General features: G+C 45.4%; 6 protein-coding genes across 6 annotated transcripts; 1 reads left to right on the top strand and 5 right to left on the bottom strand.

Moving 5' to 3' along the window:
• Positions 1-771: 771 nt before the first annotated feature.
• On the bottom strand, positions 772-2,125 carry LAJ45_08870 (uncharacterized protein; the record flags this gene model as incomplete). Its single annotated transcript, XM_046118419.1, has 3 exons — positions 772-1,484; positions 1,649-1,879; positions 2,080-2,125. The coding sequence occupies 3 exons, from the start codon at positions 2,123-2,125 to the stop codon at positions 772-774; spliced, it is 990 nt and encodes a 329-aa protein (XP_045968375.1).
• Positions 2,126-5,959: 3,834 nt separating this feature from the next.
• On the top strand, positions 5,960-6,648 carry LAJ45_08869 (uncharacterized protein; the record flags this gene model as incomplete). Its single annotated transcript, XM_046118418.1, has 3 exons — positions 5,960-6,129; positions 6,323-6,327; positions 6,389-6,648. 3 exons carry the CDS (start codon positions 5,960-5,962, stop codon positions 6,646-6,648), a joined length of 435 nt encoding a protein of 144 aa, XP_045968374.1.
• A 2,495-nt stretch (positions 6,649-9,143) lies between these two features.
• LAJ45_08868 (uncharacterized protein) lies at positions 9,144-9,934 on the bottom strand (the record flags this gene model as incomplete). The annotated part of the gene is made up of 3 exons (XM_046118417.1): positions 9,144-9,664; positions 9,729-9,788; positions 9,844-9,934. 3 exons carry the CDS (start codon positions 9,932-9,934, stop codon positions 9,144-9,146), a joined length of 672 nt encoding a protein of 223 aa, XP_045968373.1.
• A 1,708-nt stretch (positions 9,935-11,642) lies between these two features.
• On the bottom strand, positions 11,643-13,033 carry LAJ45_08867 (uncharacterized protein; the record flags this gene model as incomplete). Its single annotated transcript, XM_046118416.1, has 4 exons — positions 11,643-11,978; positions 12,069-12,525; positions 12,587-12,896; positions 12,949-13,033. The coding sequence occupies 4 exons, from the start codon at positions 13,031-13,033 to the stop codon at positions 11,643-11,645; spliced, it is 1,188 nt and encodes a 395-aa protein (XP_045968372.1).
• Positions 13,034-17,390: 4,357 nt separating this feature from the next.
• LAJ45_08866 (uncharacterized protein) lies at positions 17,391-18,193 on the bottom strand (the record flags this gene model as incomplete). Its single annotated transcript, XM_046118415.1, has 3 exons — positions 17,391-17,895; positions 17,958-18,121; positions 18,182-18,193. The coding sequence occupies 3 exons, from the start codon at positions 18,191-18,193 to the stop codon at positions 17,391-17,393; spliced, it is 681 nt and encodes a 226-aa protein (XP_045968371.1).
• A 2,242-nt stretch (positions 18,194-20,435) lies between these two features.
• Positions 20,436-22,214, bottom strand: LAJ45_08865 (uncharacterized protein; the record flags this gene model as incomplete). The annotated part of the gene is made up of 1 exon (XM_046118414.1): positions 20,436-22,214. The coding sequence occupies one exon, from the start codon at positions 22,212-22,214 to the stop codon at positions 20,436-20,438; it is 1,779 nt and encodes a 592-aa protein (XP_045968370.1).
• Between the last annotated feature and the right edge of the window lie 919 nt (positions 22,215-23,133).

Raw genomic sequence — 23,133 nt, 5'->3', positions numbered from 1 at the left:
AAGATCCATGAAGTCTAGAAGCAACTCTGGTCATGTCGGGATATTAGTCAGCCAGTCCGTAATTGATCACTCGCTCTGGTTTCTTGGCAATTAGTCCCGAAAGGTCCTTCGGCGAATTGGGCCTGACCTCGTACCCAGTTTACTCGTAGTTTCATATTGCATACCATACAAAAAAGCGCCAAATCCACCTTTTTGTATGAATTTACGAGTTGCTGTGCCAAGACCTTCTTTCGTAGAGAATCACGTGACTGCCAAGAAGCTTGGGATGAGATCAAGCTCAAATTTGGCCCACCTGCGCGAATGTATATATATGGCCACAGGATTACTTTTGGTAAGTGCTATTTTCAAAGTCTTTTACCAACTCTTTTTACCTTCTAGTCAATCATTCATAATTTTGTCTCCCTCTCCCCACATGGTCAAAGCCGGATGTATGGTTGGGTCCGTTTAGCCAAAGCTTTCAGAAGTGATTCTTTATAGGATAGTGGATAACCAAACTATATACAGTTGCAGCTACTTAAGGTGGGGGGTTTAGGGAACTACTGCATGCGTAGTAAACCACCTTTTCTAGAAAAAATCGATACAATTCCAAACAATTAAAAGCTTGTGTCGGTCATACCACGTGCAAAGCATATACGGCGGTTGACGCATAGCACATAGAATAAAAACGGGTAATAAAGATTAAAGGTACACAAAGAGAAATTGGCTCCGCTGACATAAATACGCCATGGAGTCGCAAACCTCAACCCCATTCTAACTGGGATTGGGAAACCTTCACCAATACTTACGAAACTGGTGCCGCGCCGGTGATATCCCGTCAGCTCCGATAGACACAGGAGGCTCCGAGTCAGCAACCTGATCAGAGTTTTGTATCTTATCAGAGCCTAGGTTCATTGAGGTAAGTCTGTCTGTAATTTCCATCTCACCGTTCTTTGAACTACTACCAGAACCCGACGTTTGACCAGAGGTCGAAGCTCTGCTACCAAAACCCGACGTTTCGCCAGAAGTCGAAGCTTGGTTGAAGCTGAAATTCATTTGCCCAAGGCCGCTCAGCAAGTTCAGCTCGTCCTTCCTTACTCGATCCCTAAGATTGTTCAGCCTCTCCCGGGAATTGCGAAGTTTATTCATTGCGGCTGACGGCGGCGTCTTGAATCCATTTCGTCTCAGGAAGGCGTCATGCTGATGGGACATCTGGTGTGTTCTTTGATTACACTTCTTCAACTTATCGAAAGAACCTCCCCACGCGAGTGCGTCTAGCACTGGTTGGAGGTGCTGTTTACCTTGACAAGTGTTGCTCAAGACGTTTGTCAGCGTACCGCCCTTCACAACCAGTCTCGTTGCCTCAGGGAGGACATTAACGAGAGCGGCATGAAACGCACGATAATCAGAGATTTTATCTGTCCGCCGATATTCTCCGAGCTTCTGGATCAAGTGAGGGTGTTCAACTATGCTATTCGCTACACGCAAGTGGAATGCCGCACGCTCAGCTAGACGATGTCTGTTAGTCAAGCTCGCTGATCTCAAGAGCGGTGGTTACCTTTCTCGGCTGGTGGACAGGTACTTTCACCGAAGAACACTTCTTCTAAGCAGGCCACGGAATCTTCTCCAATTATGAGCATTGTAATTAATTATCTCACAATGTGATTCGTACCTGTGAGAGCGTGCATGGAAGCGAGTAATCCCGTAGCTGGTGGATCAGCGGAAGTGTGAGGAACGGCTGGTGTCCCCTCGGTGGTGTGGCGTTCCTTCATTGATTCGATCCACTCCGCAGCGCTTTCGTTGGTAAGACGATGGAAAACGAACGGTATCTCTGGTGTGGCATTTTGTTCCTCCATTTGCTCGGGCTGCGATGCAATTATTCCTCCATGAATATTTCCTGCTACTGTGCAAAATCAGAAAACATTCTCATTTCAGGAATACTGTTTCTCCACCGGGAGCGCATCTCTCACCACTACAGTACCCCATTCCGTTATAGACAGGGGGAACAGAGGAGCAGAAAGAATCATCCCCTGATTCAGCATTTGTTGGTAACCCAACACAGTGATCCCCAGGTGTAGAATCAATTAAAATAACTTTTCATACTTCGAGGCTTGAGAGTATTACCTGCTGAGGAGTTAACGCCGCTCATATTTTCTATCTCGAGTTATGCCTGTTACGCTTCGTTTCGATTGTTGACTTTGTGTCTATATTATAGAATAGCCGGACGTCTTCGCAGAACTTCTTGATCCCCTCCGGAATTAGTGATTTCGGAATTTTCTTTGTTGACTTTTGGTGTAGATGTTGGTATTATGGAGGGGAGAAGGAGTTGTGGGTAGAGGGCCTACTTGCTGTTAGTTGGCTCGTTGCCTATGCTACGAAGAATCTTACCCAAAACGTCATTGGGGTTTAGTGGCATCCGACAAAAATAGATTTCTCTTGTTACTTGAGGCGATACATCTCCGAGGAACTAGTTCGGGATTGGGGGCTCTCTGATCGCTGTCCCCCGACGTGGATCCCCAGGTCGAGGTGTTCACAAAATGAATATGAAGGATGACCAACGTATGATGAGTGATGTTGTCATACTATCGCGTGGTCTAGTCCATAAGAAAGGAGAAGTTTCTATTTCCCATGGAAAAGGGTTCATCTTTAGCGTAGAACAGAGTTGTGCAAAGCATTTAAAGAGGCCGGTTGGTCTCATAAACCATAAATCTCACTTCGTGCGCGGACTCTTCGAGGGTGCGGTCAGAGATTCCCTGACCGCGGATCTCAGCTTTTCTTGAATTTCTTGAACCAGTGCAATCCGAGAGAACGCTACGTCAGAGAGTAAAAATTATCATAGATGCAAAGACTCCATATTCAAACACTCGGAATGAACAGTATATACAGTACGAAAAGACGAGGTGAAATCAGTACTGTATGACTACGGGATTTAGCGAGGAATATGGGATTAAACCGGCATTACAAAAAGAATACCGTAGTAATGCCGTATTCTTGCTGCATTACTAGCGCATTAAGGGGAATAACGTAGCAAATCCATACCCCTTTTTGGTATTATATGCATCTACATCGAAAGCTATATGTAAGTTGATGTATGACCACACCTTGGTCGCTCTGCCGCATTATGAAAGAATGCTGTATATAAGAATGTCAGCGATGAAGGTTTTTAATATCGCCCAATCTATCTAATATATCATTCTTCTAATTAGAGTGACATCGCCGCTGGTCCGTATAGGTGTCTAGAACTATGGATATACCAACGGATTCCGTTCTTCACAGCTCACACCTCGGAAATCATCAATAAATCTGCGGTTAAACTTGGGCGTAGCCTGTATTTATAGTGATGAGAACGGCAGTAAAATAGATTCAAGTCACAAAGATCTTGTCCCATTTGTCCTCCAAATCGGGGGATGAAAACCTGAAGAAGCCAGATTTGTTCTGTCAAAGTCGCGAGATATTTCTGTGTGTATCCCCCGAATAGAAAAGCTCGAAAATTCATATAAAAATGATCGGAAATCACCGCATACATAATTTCAAAGAATTTTGAAGAAACCTGGAGGGACGCCCCCACCCGGAGAAGGAGACTCGCCCAGCCCTTCATTCCCTATCCGCTGCCAACACCCCTTCGCTTGCCAAAACCGTCAAGAAGACCTGTCTGGTACACATCACTACCGTAGTAGTTCGTCTCAGCGGGCGCCCACACTGACGTTGAAATTACTTGTTCTGGTAATTTGTCTTGAAAACGCCCCCTTAGTCTTCCCTCATATGCGCTATAAGGGGCGACTTCGACGTCTATGTAACCGTCCGCTAAGGGGAATTACTATAGTAGGTGATTGTCAAAGGCACCAATTAGCATTAATATCCGGAATCGCGACAAATATCGAGTCTCCGAGCGTAGGGCTGTGCTGATATTGTGTAAAGGGGGAGTCATATCAGGAACCACAATTGATCGTATTCCTCAAATCCCGTCCTAAAAGCTCGAACTTAATTCTTGGTCGTTCAGGCTTTTTGTATAAATACCCCTCCTCTATACCACAATTCCTACCACAACCAGCAGCAAGGTTCAATGTCTTTCCCTGTCCACATATACATCCTTCTCATCTAGTTGTCACGGTGGGGTGTCGGATAATGCCGCCATGCGCAGTAAGAATCTGGCGCCTGGGTATGTAACATCGATTAGCTCCGCCATAGAAACAGTCACCGCACCTATTCGATATCCCGGGAAGACTTCCGAAGCCGCTTAAAGGGGTGCCCGCATACTGAGCCATATGAGGGAAGATCATCCGCCCAGGTCCCCTTTTTGCTAGCGAGGATTTGATCTATACACGGATTACATGACTGGACGTTATGAGAGCGAGCCCAGCTGAATATCGAAATATCCACCGCCATCATAGCGTGATAAAATCTGCAAATGCTTACGGTTTTTCACAAGCCAGTTCAGACACAGGCTAACGTCACTGTTACTTCAGTGGGTCACCTACGATGCTTGAACCGTCCCCGAGATATTGATTTGATATAGCCTAGGAAGCGTTGAGGCATAGGGCGAGCTCGAGGTCTGATACCTTGGGCTCCCAAAGGTCTCCGCTCCCCGATGGGCACGAACTTCTGGTCGATCGCTCGGAGAGGTTGTTGCGGGAAAGGTCATTAGTCCTAGGCCCATTCGTAGAAATTGTAGAAGTATCTATTCTTACCAATAAAGGATACCCGAATGCGAATTCGGTAGTTCTGAAAATTGCCGGCATTCTGCATTTTTGATCCTCAATCGCGGAGGGTGGTGTGAGAGCTAAGCTAAATAAGAATAAGGCCCAAGATGAGCGACCGGAGTCTTGGCGCGTGAAACAGACTGCGAGTGATATGGTATGAAGCTGCGATTCGGCTCATGAGGAGTGGGTGGTACCCTAGGGCCCATGCGAAGATTGATACTGCGATACTGTGAAGGGAATAAAAATCCTGCACCTGCTGATAGACGAGCTGTCACCAGTGTAGGTTGTAGGAAGGAGGTCAGACTTAGCCCCAACCTCTCCATGAGGTTAATCATAATTTATTACAGGACAATAGTGTGGCCAGGAGGCAGTGATTCCAACGGTTGAAACCGGTTGTATTCGGAGGTCATACAATACCGAACTGAACTGAATTACATCTCCAACTGAACTGAACTGAACTGAACTGGATATCGGTTTTCTACACCGGTTTAAGAACTAGAATCTTTCTTTTGTTTGGTTTGCAGGTTCATAAACTAGATGTTTTTTCAGAATCTGTTTCTTGGTTTATTAGGTGCGATTGAGCCCGCCCAAAACCGGTCAATGTAAGGAAATACGTTGCCTAGCGAGTATGAATTAAACAAAAAAAAAAAAACAATACGTTCCCTATGTGACGGGTACCTGCATGATAGAACCGTTTAGTAAACCGGTTTGAACCGGTTTTTGATTGTGATGAACCGTTCAAACCGAATTAGCTCAAAGACAAAAACTAAACTGAAATATTAACTAAACGGGTTTACCAAAACCGGTTTGTTTGGTAGAACGGGTGAACCGTTGGAAACCCTACAAGGAGGTCATGATGTACATCGTGGTAGTTTGTGATCATAGGGTAGATATCCTCCTAATATCGATTAGATGCCTGGCCCGTAACCGCAGGTTGAACTAACCTCCTGCTAGTGATCTCGCCAATTAGATGCAGTCTCTCCCCTACCCATGGCCAGTCCCCGGTGTAGCATGAAGTTTGAGCAAAACCGCTCTATAGTATAGTTGACGTAGAACTTTGAAGTTTGAGAGAGGGTGAACCGTATCTCTCTACGTGCCCGTAGAGCCTAAGCTGGTATAAAGATCTATACACACTGGTTGGTGGTTAACCTACTGTCGTCGACCAAGTCACGTGGTATGGTTGGAAGCCCGGCAGGGCACACTCCATTGACTTTGAGACGTAGATCTAGATATTGTATAACCACAACACTCTCACTGTCTGTATACAAAGGATAAAGCCCAAAATGTCCACGGACCCCGCCAATCAATTTCCCTTCGAGAGAGGACTCCCTAACCTAAGATCTCCGCCGCCGCTCGCTGTTTCCGCAGAGGATAACTCAACTATCGATGTGACAACGTTCGCATGGCTCAAATCACCTGCTGCTGCGTCCGCCGCACCATCTATCAACAAAAGGTTAGCAAAGTATCATCCCGTCACGCCGTAGCGAGTAACCGCGCCCAAGGGAGTGCCCGCGGTAGGAGTGACGTCCGCAGAGCATTACGGGTGGCGGGCGGACCCGACGCCCACGCCCTTTCCCATGCTCCTCCCAAATTTCTCCAGAGGACAATCTCCCAATTTCTGCACGACAAAAAAAGCCTAATGCCAGGAAGCGTAAATCTTCCTTCCTACTTCGTTGGTATCTGCTAGGAGACTAACATGTCTTTTACCCTAGGTCTTCGCCGCTCCCTCATCTGGATGGATATCGTAAAGAGATTAACACGCAGTGAGCGGTTGCTGGGTCTTTTGAAGTACTATCAAGATGAAAGGAGAGATCCCGCTTCAAAGAAGGATATTGAAGATTGGCTCCGTAGTCGTATCCCGGGAGCTTCTGGGGTTGGTAACCTCTTGGAGGAGACAATCCGTATCCTTTCGGAGGAAGATGGAAAGAAGGGCGAGATCACCAAAGATAGGCAGTACTTGATAAAGGTTTAGGCCGGACTCAAGTACCGCGAGAAATTCTTAATAGGATCTGGTTCAATGGAGGGGGTGGAAGATGGTGCCCACATAGTCGCAGCGCAAAGTCCCGAGCCAGGGACAGAACCAGTTGTTCTTAGGTGGGAGAGGAAGGGGGGGCTTCAGTCTGTGGGGGCCTGTGAGGAGCTTTCGGGGCAGTCCGTTATCGGGCCTAGCACTGCGGAGTCCATTGGGCCAACTGCAGGTAAGGACGGCATCATGGGCGAAGAACACGTTGTACGAGGTTAAGGAGATGATGGCTGGGCGTAGATGGTGGGCAGCGTTGATAGGTCTGATAAATTCTTGGTTCACTATTCCTACATCCTCCAAGGCCAAATAATAATCGACTCTTGGTTTTCCTCGTCTACCGCTCCGCTGTACGCTTCGACTCTCTGTATAATAGATGTCTCTTCGTACACTGCACAGTAAACTGCGAGATAGAAAACATTCACTAACTATCAGCCCCCAATATCGTAGGATATATCTTGAGTACTGTATCTTGCGCTACATACCATTTTTGTTCACCAGCCAATTGAACCTTGCTCTTAGATGTGTCCTGCCTCGTCCAGAAATCTCCCGTTCGAGTACTTTACCGCGTGACGACGTGTATTTGTGGGTACTTGATTATCAGCTTGGTAGCTAGAATATAACTAGCCAGGTGATGAAAAGATAAGATTAAGCTGCAGGGGCATGACTCACTGCACCAAATCCCACAACAAAGAGATACAAGCTGGAGATGAGCATATGATGCTTTGAAGAGGGGTTAGGTGGCGGGTGGGGAGCTTTAAAGAAGTGGCCTTTTCACAATGTCTGTTATTGCGTAAGGTTACGGGATTTGGGGGGGAGGTGGGCTTTGGTGAACGGTGCAGGCGCGCTTGGAAAAGGTCGAAAGAGCAGAAGAATGTACTTGTTGGAGAGATCGGTTGGCCGGGATCTTCGGTATAACCTCCACCCCTCCCTTTGTGTATCCCCTTTGGTGTCGGTGCACCATACATCGATTTCGGCCGGTAGAATCGAGGACATATCTCGACGTGTGTGGATTCTAGTGCCTCCACCTGTATCTGGTTTTGGGAGTTATCTATTCGAGAATGATAATAGGGCTGTATTGTCGACATAAATGAGGTTTACTCTATTGTTGATCCCGGGACTCAAATGAACAATAATGTCATCTCCACTGGACTGTATGGCTCTAAGGCTGAGGAGATACTGCGTCTAGCCAAGGCTCGTCCCCAGCCCTCCTACTCACATGCTTCCAGCGGGAGATCTTGCAAATAGGACATGGATACGAGAATACCTCCAGCCGGTATGCCAGGCTAGCAGCGTCGTTCCCCAAGCCCTCTTCTGCCATATTCAAAGTCCTCTTCGAAAACGTGAGTAACGTTGCTGGAGATACTTGAGGCATACGATGGACGCGTTGACTACACATACTTGCAGTTAATCAGCGTATACAACCGTGCCTTTCGAGTCGTAGTAGACTATATGTTGCGTTGGGTGGGGTACATAAACGAAGATGTTCCAAAAAGTTCTCACGCCGGAATTGGCTAAGCGCCTCTGACTGTCCCTCGCGTCCCTGGGAGGCCACAATCATTTCCAGTCAACAACACACGTGAGCAAATAATCCATGGGTTTTCCGCTTTAATTATCTCTCAGAAAGCGCAGGAGCAGTAAGGCTGGGCAGATCGTAATGCGGTAACCGCTTGTTTTCCTTCTTTTGAATGATTGGTATCTGTGAGCAGCGATCGGAGAGCTGTACGGATAAACGATATAGATAACTCCATGTACTCATCGGTCCAGTCTATTCCCGTTGCACTATGCCTGCCGGAGATAGGTTTGACTTTGTGCTCTTACCATGTGTCCTGATTCGCTGATACTCTTTGAAGTGGTACAACCTAGTAAGAATATATTCAATCCATCTACTTGAGTTTTCTATTGGTATTTCCATATTACCAGATGAGACGTGTGAAGAATGCCCAGTCCATCTTTCCAGGTCTTGATAAATTAGTCAAGCTTATTAATTGTGATGTTTGGGTTTGAGGTCTAGGAGTCAGAAACCGGGGGGTGGAGACATGAGGGAAAGGGTCTTTTGTGCATCATCGCTCAAACCTATGGTTTATAGATTATCTAAACCTTACTCGGATACACTGTCATGGTAAATGAGGGAGTCAATTTGTTTATCACGCTAAGTAACGATTAAATTAGTTTTTTTGCGCAAACCTTTGGAAACACGTTCCTCCTTCTGCTCGTGAACAACACCACATGGTGGGCATGAGACTAAGATTAAATAACCTACATGTATTTTCTAATAAGAGTTCATCTCGTATCGTTTGGAGCATATCAACGGTATGCCTAACGTTGAACAAGATAGAAACTACGTTACAGAAATGATAAAAGTAGGAAACTGTAGATTCTCGTTTCAAGTACTCCTAAAATTAGGAAAAAAAGAACAGAGGGGGAAAAGCACTAGTAGATGACGTTTATTCCAAAAACCCATTTCCGATCCAGTCAACACTCATTTCGTCTTCCTTAACCGGCTCCTCGCTATTATTCTCCGCGCTCTCCTGAAATGACAACACTGACTCAAACCGGTCAACCAGGATTTTCGTTTCCTCAGGCCTCAATGTACCCCCCCTGGTCCTTTTCCGACCTCTCGGCGGCCTAGTTATCCTATTCTCGGTTCTGCGCACTAGAGGTTCTAAGGCCGTGCCTGGTAATCTCAAACCACCAACGGTCCGGTGCACCCTTCCTCCTGCTGGCCTAATGATTATATGCGGCGAGGCTGCCCACGGTCTCTTTTTCCCCTCCTTTATGCGGGACCGATGTAGCCTTCTCAAAAGATCATTAATCCCCCCCGCACTTGGGTAGAGCGAGATTAGGCGTAATCTTATCTCTTCGCCGCAGGTGGGGTCCGTCTCTGATCGCTTAAGAAGCTCATCGAGATCGGGGTCACGCATGACTGCTAACGTCATATACATGATCAGACGATTGTCTTCGTCATCTATATCTATGTTAATAACCTAGGGGTTTAAGGTGCGGTATCTGGAAGAATGAAGGGGAGGTACCAAGGCCACAGACAGCAGCAGCGTCACGTGAGGATTCGGAATGATAGATGCCAGTTTCTGCTGCGATGGATATTAGTATCCTTTCTACAGGAAAAGCGATATTCTGGGATTTTACGTGTTCTGGCGGGCTCTCGGTCGTCTTCGATCTCCAGAGGAATCCAGTACTCTGGCATTTTTCCCTTCTTGTCATAGTTTTCGTTTTCCATTGCGTGACCTTTCTGGGTCCTGGCTTTTAATAATCAAGATGTAGTCAGAAACGGTTGAAGGCGTGTTTGTGTTGTGTGGAACCTGGAGTCGTGGATTGGTGTTCAGGTAGAGGTGTGAAGGAGCTCGAGATTCGGGTCTCTTGTAGGTGTAGAAGGCTGTCCTATGCTTGCTGAGAGGTAAGAGTGATGTGAGTGTTCTTTCAGCGCGGGGTCTGTGAGGTAAGAGCAGCCCGAGGATGTTTTGTTTAAAGTTTGGAGATACATTCTACGACGGCATATGGCGCTATGGGTGTCGTCTAGGTGGTCAGTAGCACTAGGAAGTCATAGCGAGACCATTTTGAGAATGGTTTGGCAGAGACCAATCAGCACAAGCACCTAGAACATCTGTTAGTTATGATTGGATATAGTCTAGGCCCAGTGGATTAATCGGGTGGCTCATGATCTCACATTTGCCAATGTTTGGACATACTACTATGGAGTACTTCCGTGTGTCGAGATTCGTATCGAAGCTTGTAACTCTTCGGGATGGGACCCACCAGGACTAATTTGATACCTACTAGTTGAGGTATTGCGTGCGGGATGAACGACAAACAAACGACTAATAAGCTGTACATGTATGATCCCATACGGAGTGATAAAAACAAATCGTTTCACAGAGAACAATCAAAGAGCTAGAGGCATTAAATCATCCTTCTGTGGTTTCTCTTGCTTCAATTTGTGTAACACTGTTATAATTTATGGCGTGCCTGTGAATCCTTTGGGCTGATCACATTTGTCTCTCATATTGCTTTAATGTATAAGATAACTTTTCAGTTTCAACTGCTCCACCTCGCAGGGACGTAGGATAAAATTAAAAACAAAAAGTTTACAAATAAAACATTCCCTGAGAGATTTAACGCGCGACCCTAGAATACCTTGGTAAAGGTTGTCCCGAAGGGGAATTAACACAAGGAAGCTAATGTCTCAGCATGCTGTACCCAATGAAAAAGCCTGAATCTGGTCCGCCAGGGAGAAAAGATGAACTTGACTCACTACTTCTAACTACCCTATATTTTAATTTACCATTTCTGACCTAAGCCATTTCCTTAGGCCTGCCGTACACACCGAGAGAAACCAAATTTATGATCTACCAATCTATTAAAACTACATTAAGCCGAATTGGGTCTGGTTCAAGACAAGGATTGCACAGATCAGAGATTGACAATTACATGTATGTGAGATATATTTCATATATCATCCACTTCGATGAGGCTCTTAATACAGGCTAGTAGTTCTTGGTGATTGTCGGACATCCTTCGAGGGGGCCTATGGCCAAACCCATCCAAATTTACTCTATTCTAGGCCGACTAACGGCCAAACAAGCATATCACCATTGAACCTACCCCAGAGGAATCATCAAATCTCAGGAACTCACTGTTCAAGGCGTCACATCCCCACAAATCATTCACAAACATCCATTCCATGAGCAAGGACATTGGGAAAATTGCAAAGCAGACTCTCAATCCAAGACTTGACGCAGAATATTTATTAAAACAACGTTACACTGTGAGAACTATGCTACTAAGATAACTACTCCTCTCTCCTGTACAGGACACGTGAATAAGATTTCACTCCAAAGTATGCTTCTCTCTGCATCAATATCTTTTCGCATTTCTCATAACTCCTACAACCTCCAATTTTACACTAAGCCTCGCCATCCTTTCTCCCATTAATCAAAACACCAGATACAATCCGGGGACGTATTGATCGGCGGATTCTCATGATTGACGAATTTATCGAAATCAGAGTCGTACTGGCACGCGTTTTCACACGCAAGCTCCATCTTTTGAAGCGGAGATCTTGCTTTTGGGACATAACGCCTTTTCTGGATACCTCTCGGACCAGCACTGTCGGGACTGAGTTTAACCTTCTTCATCGCAGTCACTAAGGCATCTCGGGATGTGGACTGAAGGCCTGATGAGCAGAAGTCTTGGTAGTCTTTCTCATCCTTCTCATGAGGCATCACGGGCATCGTGCAGTCACGTAGCATGACCTTGTTGGGATTCTATTTAGCATCACATACCAATGTTAGTTTCATATACTATAAAAGTAGAAATTTTCTAAGCTTCAACAAAGAAAGGCACAGGAATCCTACCACATAAGCAGGGTGTCTGATACCACCGACTTTCAGTCCCAGAAGCGGTGTGGACGAGATCATCTCCTCCGGCTCGAAGTTCTCCTTTGAAGCCAGTCCCCTTTTGGCGTGGATGTTTTCTAACATCGTGCAATAGACACTGCCAAGATCAGTAAGAGTGCTCAGCAAGGCTCTCTCTAACTTCTTCCCCATGATACCCTTACTCAACCTCGATAAAGCTATGGTAGAATCAGAGCGATAAATTAAAACATTAGGTCCCAACAGACGAGCATTGTGAAAGTTGTGTTCGAGCATCGTGAGGTTCTCTGGGGAGTCACCCCAAGAGGTCTGGAGCTCGTCACCTCGCGGAGTTTCCGACCACTCACAAGCGGATGAGACGCGTCTAGTCTCAGTCGGAATGTCCTCCACATCAAGTTCGAGACAAATCCCGATGAGTTCCCGGACGATCTGATAAGCACTAGTAAAGATACATATGTCAATGGAGTCTCCTGATCATAATTATCACATAAGGAACTTACTGAGCGAATCTTTCTTGTTGGTTAAAATTTTGATCCTGCAAGTAGTTCCCCCATACAACCGGTATGATCTGTCTGGCGAACCTATAAACCATAGGTCTGCAGACATCCTGCTTAGAACTATCCAATAGAATTTCACGGGATTGCGACATGAAGAGAACTACGGAGTGCGTGAGAACCGCAAACGAGACTTCAGGAAGACAAGATCTGCCGATTAGGTCACTTGCGGCGAGAGGTACCCAGGCTGTGATCCTCTCATCGTCGTCAAGATAAAAGAACTGTGTATCCTCCGGCGCTGCACCAATTGGGGTCACTAATTCAGATTAGCGACAATCTTCACATTTTGGGAACTGCTGTCATCTTACGATTACATGTATGCGGGTCATTTTCCTCTCCGGTAGCTTTCGCGGGTTCTCCACCAGCTCGCAAGGTTCCTTCGGTCACTGCCATTGCAAGAGCGTTCTATACGTGTTACGAGTACTATGGCTTGCGTTATCTATTAACACAAGATGTTAGAAAGAGGCGAACTGAACCCTTCTGCTTGGCAGAGTTCACACTGGCCACCGGACAACACGAGTTCAGTAGGTTTGCCTGAAAAGTGAGGTAGGAGGAGGGGAGGAGGGAAAGATGATGGAGAGTGTTCAGGTATGAACGTACAATTACAAAAACTCCCGGACTAAGTGCGTGTCCGGATTTGTTATAACCTTCGCGGTGTTGGATTGGTGTATTCTTTTCTGGTGTTTAGGTTTGGGAGGTTGTGTATGAGCAGCTTTCTTTGGATAGGTGATCGCTTTGGGCGTTGCTTTGGGCTTTATATAAGGTGGAGGAAGTGCGGGTGTACCTGAGGCATGAGGTTGCAGAGCGAAGTTTAGCACCACTGACTACCAGCGATGACGTGACGAAACACACATTCGAAATAAAGAACACCTATCCCTAAGAAACAAATCAACTAAAGTAGGAAGCACACCCCAATAACGTCCACAAGGCGAGATCGCTGTCTGCAATTAATAGAACTGCGCTACAGAGTATGATGCTACAGAAGTAGTCCGACACAGACCGAACACGGTCGCACATCTAGATTCTCTGCTCACTTAGCCTTGACACGACAGGCACAAACCACTCCGTGACAATGTAACACCGAAAGAAAGCACCGTTTCCATTCGTGTAGGTTTGTTCTTGCTGGCATGGACTTAGTTACTTAGGACCCTACAGTAGCTGATAGGCCGTCAACCTTATCACCCCCACCCGTATGCTACTGAACAGAAACATCCACTTTAGGTTGCTGATACTATACAGCATACCATCCAGACCTTCCTGTGTGTTCTTCCCGTTCACAACTTACATTTTCAAAGGAGATAGCTACCATGGGAAGTCTTACTCCCGGATGAACTCAAATGTTGTCCATACGATACGTACACGGGTGACGTAGGTTACGCGTGAGATAGCAACACAAAGCGGGCAGGCACCACCTACTTCACCGACGAAGAGAAAGGAGCCTGGGGTTGACCTCTATTGACGTATTCTATGCCGATCCCACCAGAAGCTCCGCATGTTCCCAACGTGTGACCCTATAAACGGAGTCGGGTAAACAAAACATTATAATCATGGAATATCACTCGATAGTGCTACTACTGCCGATGAGCTCGGAAGCATAGAAAGGCGAGATAACAGGAACTTTATATAACCGGAGCTTCTTTTTACAGAGATACGGTGCGTTTCAAGCAAGTTTGCCGACATTCCCCGTACATAATGGAATTTAAGACGTTGGGTGTCAAGTGACAGCATACATTCAGAGAATTCTATAGATTACCGTTTGTACCATTTCTATTTAGAGGGGCATCGGTGTATGATACGACAAGGTTGTGGTATTGCAGACTCGTAAGAACATGCAGGCTTAGGGGTGGGGAACAGGTGCCGCCAAGAGAGTGATGACAACATGCAGGGTATGTGCTTCACGATAACTAGCACGGCGGAGAGATTCCAGATCACGCAACAGAGGAGTTATCGATTAGGGCCGAGGTCTCTACATCGATATAGTCTTATTAATGCTCGAAAAGGTAGAGCATGCATACTCATTGACGGAGGCGAGGTTATCCGATTCCCTTTTCTGATGAAACTTCGAAATCTTTAACTGCGGGGGTCCCGGTTCACTGAGGCAAGCCTTTGTGAACTGGCCAACCCGCTATGGATACATGTGCTCAACGGTTAAGTTAAAGCCCACCATCATAGAGTGAGAAAAAGATGTATAAAAGCGACTATCTCAGTGTTTGGCGGTGTCGTACTATTTCCGTAACACTGTTGTATACTTCGTGCTCATGCAGTATCAGCTCTACCCCATTTCTGATACTGAGCTTAGTCATCCATGCGAGTGATACTCTGTGCTTCCGCGAAAAGATGCCTAACTCGCTAAGTCTCCATGACAAGAATTCTGGTTCAAGTTGATAAATTAAAACCAATAACGGAGAGCGATATTTCTAATTCAGCCGCGTTGGATTTATCATATCCAACACTTATTCTTCCGTTAATTCGAATGTCCGAGTAATGCCGTGGGCCATGGGTAGGACGTCATGCGACGGAGCCGGTATTTATGTCATGATGTAGTATCGGTCTTCCGAAGTTTGCACATTGTTTCAGCGGGACATCAAGATCGAGGCTAGCCAGCACCTTACGGATGGAAGAAACTGGTCGTTTCTGACGGTCTAGAGAGGGCTTTGCTGTTCCTCGCTGCCACAACATCCTCTTCCTGGTTCTCCATTCACATCAACTCCGTCGCTCTTTTCTTTGTGTCTCAACCGAAAGTACAGTTTTAATTCTGGTTCCCGATCGCGAGCCGAACGTGCCATCACCTTCAAAGTGTTACCAGTAGACAGACATCAAAAAGCTACGGCTATGGCACGGAGGACTAGCTCCGGAAGTGCTATTATGACACAGCCCGTCTAACAAATATTCGATTACAGGCTGGGGTTTCTCCTTCCTCAGTGTTTCCAACAGTAAAACCGGTTCTTACTTTTAGCAGAGGTGAACTGAACTAAACTAAACTAAACTGAATAAGGTCCTGTTCGGTTACAAAAACTATCGGCTCAATCTGCATGGAATAAAAACTAGTGTTTAATAACCACCTATTTTTACCATCCAAAACCGAGTGAAATCACAAAAGGGCCATAATTTGAACTTCACCTCAGTGGGTAAATCTCAGATATTTTTGCATGGACTGAGCGGGTGTCACATATAAAGCCACAACAACAAAAGATTTTAAAATTTTAATTTTTGGGCAGCTATGGGCTTTCCTACCAATAGATCTCATAGTAAACAAAAAATTAAGATTGGAGTGATGGTGATGGAGTTGTGAGACCCTTTATTGTATTGAGGACAAGAAGCGATGAAGTCGAGATTGAGATAAAAAGTAGGCTCAGCCACACTTCCAGTTTTGGCTGCAACCCATGGAACGACAATAATTTTTCACGATCAACAGAACAGGGCCTAAAAATGGCCGACAACTAAACCAGTCGAATAAGAACCGGTTTATGCTGCAGAACTGTTCTGAGGTCTTGGCACTGGTCTGGCAGGGACTCTGCACTAAAAGTGTTCTGGGTTAGGGTTGATCCTGATAGGGTGTTCGTACTTTGTATGAGGGGTTCCACCTGCATACAAAACTGGTTTAGCCGAAGTCATAAACTGAACTAAACTAAATAGTGAATAGGCAAAACTGAACTGAACTGTTTCCTTAGACGGTTCTAGAAGACTGGTTTGAACTAATAAACCGAAAAACCATTAGAAACACTATCCTCCCTAGCCTACTAGAGTGACACCGCTCCTTATGGTATTGGATCTGTATTTGAAGAACTTGTAAACTTGAACCCCGCAAAGCCACCCGCGGAAGGAGTACCGATTATGCTCGAAGGGGAAGAATGGTACCGGTGAAGATGGAACAATATAAGAGAGTCTTGATGATGGCGTAACCGTCAGCCGGAGGTTCCAAGAGCCATCTGTAGTTTGGCGGATAATTTATAACGATATCAAAATTGCAACATGCTGGTAGCAGCAGTTCATAGTCGTAACCTGGGTGAGTGAGATGAGTTTTCTTGTTGCAATTTCTCATAATCGAAGGTTCAACGGGAAGATGGACGAACCAGTGTTGCCATGTCAAGTAAACCCTTCAAGGAAAAAAAGGAAAAGAAAAAAGAAAACAGATCACCGCTGGAGCCTGGGGTCATCGAGTGAAATGACTGTCACCCATATGATATTTTAATCCGATGAAACTCATTGAGGCCTATGGAAGGCACGGGGAACAATTGATCTTTTATTAGAAGAGAAACCGGTGAGAGCCGCTGAAGTAGAACATTGGTTTGCAAGTGTTTACGTAACCACATGTAACCCGAGCAGTCCCTACATGTTCCTCCATGCATATAGTCCCGACGACTATCAAATCACATATACGTTCTCCGCCTTGAATCAACACCAACTCGGTAAATGAGATCCAGAGAGATTGAAAGAAATCGAGTCAACAAGAAACTTAAAGAAAATGGAGAAGTAACTCCCGGACTATAGGTTTGCCCTATGTGTCAAATAAGAGCAGGAAGCTTATATAAAATCAAAGCAACAACATTATCATGCGAAAACGACGTAGGAAAATCGATTGAGAAAAAGTGTGTAAGTCTTCAACAACTGATGAAAGAGACCAGTCGGATTTTTAGCTTTGAAATCGGCGAATAACAGAAAATATTGAAAGAAAATTTAGCGTGTGCACTCTAGCCAGATGCAAGAAAGCGGCAAGATTGAGATGAGAAGGAAAATGACCGCCACCATCCTAAGGAACTATAACCTCCACTACCTTCCGTCCTCCTGAACCAACCCCTTTCCAGACCGTTAGCTGCCCGGTGTTGGTAGAATCGGTATTTAACTGGCCGATGGGCGCGGTTTTGACTTTTCGGCGATCGGGGGCGGTGGTATCGGCTCTTTTCTGGTTACCGGTTGTCCTCTTAGTGTCCGAAGGACAACTGGGCGGCCAATCAGGACGCAGAGGCTTATTAGTGTGAGGAAAGGTGTAATTTCGTTTAAAGAAGCTGGTGTTCCACGGTGTACGCATGTTTTGAGGTGAAGCTCTAGCAACGTCCGAGTCGGCACCACGAATGTTCATCCCAAGGCTTATCTTGGTTACCACCCTGCCTTTCTTCGGAAGGTCCTTCTTGGAACACACTCTGCCATCCGGCGTTGTATACATTGAGAACTTGATCTTTAAATATTTTCCTCTCAGTACTGGCTCAGTGATGAGATCACGGCTCGCTTTGACACTGATCCTAATTTTGTACTCACTTTACCACACATTAAATTAGCATTGACATTCGATACGATTGAGGTTTCACGGAGAGCATACATGTAAAGGTAAACACGTTTTCCAGATGTTCTGTTGAAAAGACCTTGGGCTAATTTTTCCTTTATCCAAGCAAGGATACTGCTCTTGAATGCCCAGATGATCACAACCCTTAACAACCACGGGGTGTAGACCAAACTACGGTCCACCACAAGGTTCACAACCCTCTGATGAAAAACAGTTATTAGAGTGGGCTTAAGCTTCAGAGAATGGAGGAGATATCATACATTCGAAGCCATCGTAATAGAGTATGGATCGCAGGAGAGAGAAATAGCTTGTTACTTGAGGATTGCTCAGAAAAGTGGAGATGACTAGGGATGAAGAAATGTCTTGGGCAAAATGGGAGATGTGGGAGTGTGGCACTCACCTCAGATTGAATGAAAGTCACGCTTATTAAGGATAGGGCTTTAACCATGACCGAGAAGCTTCATAAGCTTCACAGCACTGGTGGGTCCAAGCGTAAAGTTTAAGTGTGCACGAATAACTATTTCCGCTGGGGATAGAACACAAAAGAATTGCGATAATGAACATTGGGGCTTCTTACTATTATAGTTTGGAGAGGAAAGTAATATGTGCCATCCCGATAATTTCAAATTGATAATTAGGTGATTTACGACGTCACCTCCTGAAGACTACAATGTTATTTGGGTCTCCGATGCTAAAACCTACTCTGAGTTGCTTGACATACTACATACATGTAGTGAATAAACATTGTAAAGGCAGTGTGGTATACCGAGGGAGCTGTTGAGAATTTAGGTGTATGTTACAATTTCGCCTTAATTCTTGGTCCCCTTTACTCAGGCGTTCAGGAAAAGGTCGCGAAAAGTCGCCCCGTTGCAACGCTTATTTTCACGACCTTTTACTAAACGCCTTAGTACATCATCTGGTTAACACTAGAAAAATACAACTCCTGCACTATACGGTTGGGAAGTGAAGTATAACCTGCTAATCAAGAGCTGTATCTCAGGTTATCATATATAGCCTTTCACGACGTCTTGAACATGTAATGCTAATCCATGTCCATAGGTACAGCGCGAGGTAAAAAGTGAAGGCTGGCAACCAAAAATACACCAAAATTAGCTTAAACAGAACGAAAACACACATCCCAATTGCGATCGGGAATAAAGAAGGCTTTATAGAGTAAGAATTTGGGTACCAAATTTAATATATCTAAAAGGACACTCTCTCAGGTCAGATATGAAAGAAAGTACATGAGCTAGAAGTAGAGCAATTTGGAGATTTGGCTACATCCCATACAAATATGTGGTCTTGGCGTGTTTTTTGGCAACTCAACACAATAAAATCAACATAGCTCAGGCTAGAGGAATAATAGTTTAATTTTGAGCTAATAAGTCAATTCTTGACATGCAAGAAATATACTTCTCCAATTCTCGGAGATTATTTATGATAATTGGTGGTCTAGGGCCACGTTGAAAAGTAGCATTTTTGGTGTAAAATGGGTGCCCAGCCTTCACTTTTTACCTCGCGCTGTACGTATCTAGACTCAATAGAAAGTACTTCATTTCTATCAATTCCGACCTCAACCATCTGTGCTCATCTAGTACCTCTACCCCCTGGGGTAAACCTCATTCACGCCCGACTACTACAGACCTTCCAGCAAGAGATAAGATTCTCCTTAGGCCCCGCGCTCAACATATTCCACACCAAGATGTTATATCCCTGGATATTAAGGGTCACACACACTGATCCCGAGCCTGAGGCGGAGGCCCCCCACTCGCCCCCCCGGGGGGGGGGGGGGGGGTTGCCCGGAACGGAAACCGGAAACCTTCAGGATCAACCTTGTATTGCGGATTTGTTCTGGAGAATTATTATTGGGCCCGGGAAATGTAACATACTGGATATTTTAAGAATTGATATCGATTCGGGAGAAGGTTGGTGAAAGGACGGAGGAGTCTTAGGCATCAATTTTGCCTTTCCCATAAGTACTAGAGCGCTGGGCACATCTGGCAGCAAAGGAATGATCGAGCTGAGAAGCGATGAATCACGTCCGACAAGCTTCAGTGTTAGGGTAGAACGATGTAATTTATGAGATTTTGGAGACGGGATTCTGGCACGGCATATATATGGAATTAAATTCTTTATTATCGAGATAATTAGGGATAAGAACCAGAAGAACGATTCACGCCAAAAGAAGGCAGTACTGTACCGCTAAAAAAAATCGAAGATTATCGGTATATGTAATAGAAAGCCTTGAAAAGAAATTAAATGCTGAGCGCGCAAACTATAGCACTGATCGTTCATAAATAACGTGTACGCATGTTAACATTACCGTTGGCCATAAGAAAAGAAAGTGATAGCGAAAGTCGTACAAATGAAATAGAACTATTGATGAGGATAAAAAGCAAACAGAGTCAGAAAGAAATCGGCCAAAGTAGTTTCAGATTCATAATTAAATGGTAAGTGAAAAGATTAGTTATCTCGAAGCGAGTTAGGTAAAATAGACCATAGACATGAGCCAAGCTATTGTGATGTCCAATCATCTTGCTCTGTATATGGATAGAACTTGCGAACAACCACGCCTTCGGAGTTCGTTTCTTCGAGGAAATATCCGAAATCATTGGCATCTGGGAGTTCGGTCTCCTCGGCATTGTACTCCGGGAAACCCCAATCATAGACATGGAGGCCAGTTAAAGAACTTATAGTTCTTCCCTCGTTTGGGGGAGCATGAAGGGACATGTTAGTGGTCACTTGATTAGAGCCGCTCGCAACTGGGTCATTAATATCCATTGATCCTTTGAAAAATTCCGATATCTCTAATTCTGTTCCAACCATATCCGAAGCGTTTTCCGAAAAGAAAGCAAGGTCAAAGTAGCTAAATGCCTGCGGATCATAAGCCCAATCAATCCCTTCGTCTGCCCGAATTTCGGCTTCGATCATGTCATTTTCACTTGGTGGTAAAGGCTGTTCACCGTTAAATCTAGGCGTTTCCCAATTGGTTCCTGGTGGTAATTCGAAATTACTGCGTAATTTCAATTCTCCTGTCTTCATGTTACCTGCTCGTTCAGAGAGCCATGAGTTCTCCTCACGAGCACGGGAGAGGTATATATTGTCAAAATTGGGATTTTTGGAGAGAAGAACGGGATCAATACACCCATCCTCAAAATGCGGAAGCACCTCCGGAGATTTTTCTTTGTGATGCATGCGAACCGCTTGAGTGCTAGCTCCCTCGTTAAACTCACCAATCACTTCGGGCGCTTTTCCCTTGTCAATTTTGGGAGTTTTCCCCCCGGTCTTTCTCTTTACAGCTCTGCGGACAACGTTCGGGGCCTTACGCTTCTCAGCTCGGCGAACAACCTCTGGAGCCTTCCCCTTGTCCGGTACGGGTATTTTCTCTGGCGCCTTCCCCTTGTCAACTCTCAATATAATCTCTGGAGCTATCTCCTTGTCAACTGCGTGAAAAATCTCTGGACCCTTTCCCTTGCTAATTATTAGAGTTGCCTCTGCAGTCTCTTCTTCCGCAGCTTCAGGAAGCATCTTAGGATCCTTATCTTCATCGAGATTGTATACCGCGTCCGGTAACTTTTCATTCTCAATGCCATCAACACTAGTTTTTGAACAAGAGCCAGCTTGTAAGGCCGGAGTGCGTCGCTTTAACACCTCTACAGGTCCACGCCGGGTATGCCGGCGAGGAGATCTCCGTAATTCACCAGCCGCTTGTGAGGGCCTAGCAGAGGGCTCTGGGACGGGCAGGGATGGCGTAAAACTATCCTCAAACATTTCCCTGTCACCGTGTATGTCCGTCCAGGGGCGTTCCGGCACTTCCAAGTGTTCGGTGGGACTGGTGAGCACGACACTTGGAACAAATGGAAAACTTGGATGTATGACGCGGTCTTCGTACATATAGGTTCCGGTTCTTAGGTCCTCCGCAGATTGCTCGTTAACTGTTTGAGCAGATGAGAGATTATGCCTAGCTCGGATCCGGAGGATAAGTTCTTCGTCGGTGGAGTACTGCTCATCGAGATCAGGATCAGTGGCTTTACCGTCAAGCCCTAGCTTAGATCCAGTCGCTGAGCTCAACTTGCGAATCTCTTCCGTAAGTATAGCGGCCTCCACCACACGAATCTCTTCGGCCAGCGCACCTTCCCTTGGGTCTTTGCCTTCTACGAGTGTAGACATCTTGGGGGCAATCTCCCGCAAGGGGCGAATTGGTTTGTCGTATCTATTCTGACCTCGGGCGCGACGGCTTCTGGTGCGCTTTCTTGAAGAAGGACCAGGTTCTTGAGCAGAGTTTGAACTCATATTGAGATCTTACAGATGTTAAAGTATAAAACACAGAACGATAGACGTCAGGGAGCACTGATTTATTAAGCTCTAGTGAGTTCGATGGGAAGGCGTGAGGGAATCTGTGGGGCTTCTGCACTCTAGGGTTGAATAGGATTGTGTTGGTAGTAAATCCTCAATGGAATGCGTGGTCTCGGAATTTCGCTGTTATCAATATTCTGATGAGAATTTGAGCTTTCTGAATGTTGCGTAGTGCGTGTTGTGGTAGAAGTTGATGTTCTGGTTGTGAGGTCGGGGTAGACGCAATACATAAACCAACCTCGAGTTACTTACAAGCGTCCCATACACATAGAAGGTGATTCGCGTTTGACTGTGACCTGTACTCCTTCATAGGACGGTTCCTCTACTTCCAAGGGGTGTTTCATGATTATTGTAAACACCCATAGGGTATATGGGTTAATTCGTAGCTGTATACCTTGCCCCGACTCTGAAAAAGGTACGTACTCAGGGCCCTACAAAACAAGGTGTAGTTAGTCCATAGAATAATCACATAGTTTAAAGATTGGACTGAATATGTGACTAACATTTATGAAGTCCCTGGAGACATTTTCGATATTATTCTGGCCAGCCTATGGGGAAAGCATTTTTGATATTGTACATATGATCGACTTGAGCACATGAGCCTTTAGATTAGTTGAGTATAGTATGAGCGGGATCGCCTTTTCGGAGCTTGATCAAGTGATGATGGCCAAGATGACACCTCAAACGCGCGTTGGTCATCATCATACGGCGATGGAGGTATAGATCTGTCCATACTATTCCTTCAAATTGAACCGTAAGCTGTGATTTGTGCGCCTTGGGCTGTGTGTTGAGGAAAACGTATTGAATACTCTGAGGCGCAAGTCTTATGGTACTGTGCTTGCTGATCCAGTGAAAA

Source organism: Morchella importuna (assembly GCF_003444635.1).
Source record: "Morchella importuna strain M04M26 chromosome Unknown Morimp01GS032, whole genome shotgun sequence".
NCBI classification, from domain to species: domain Eukaryota; kingdom Fungi; phylum Ascomycota; class Pezizomycetes; order Pezizales; family Morchellaceae; genus Morchella; species Morchella importuna.
This window is presented reverse-complemented; position numbering and strand designations above follow the sequence as displayed.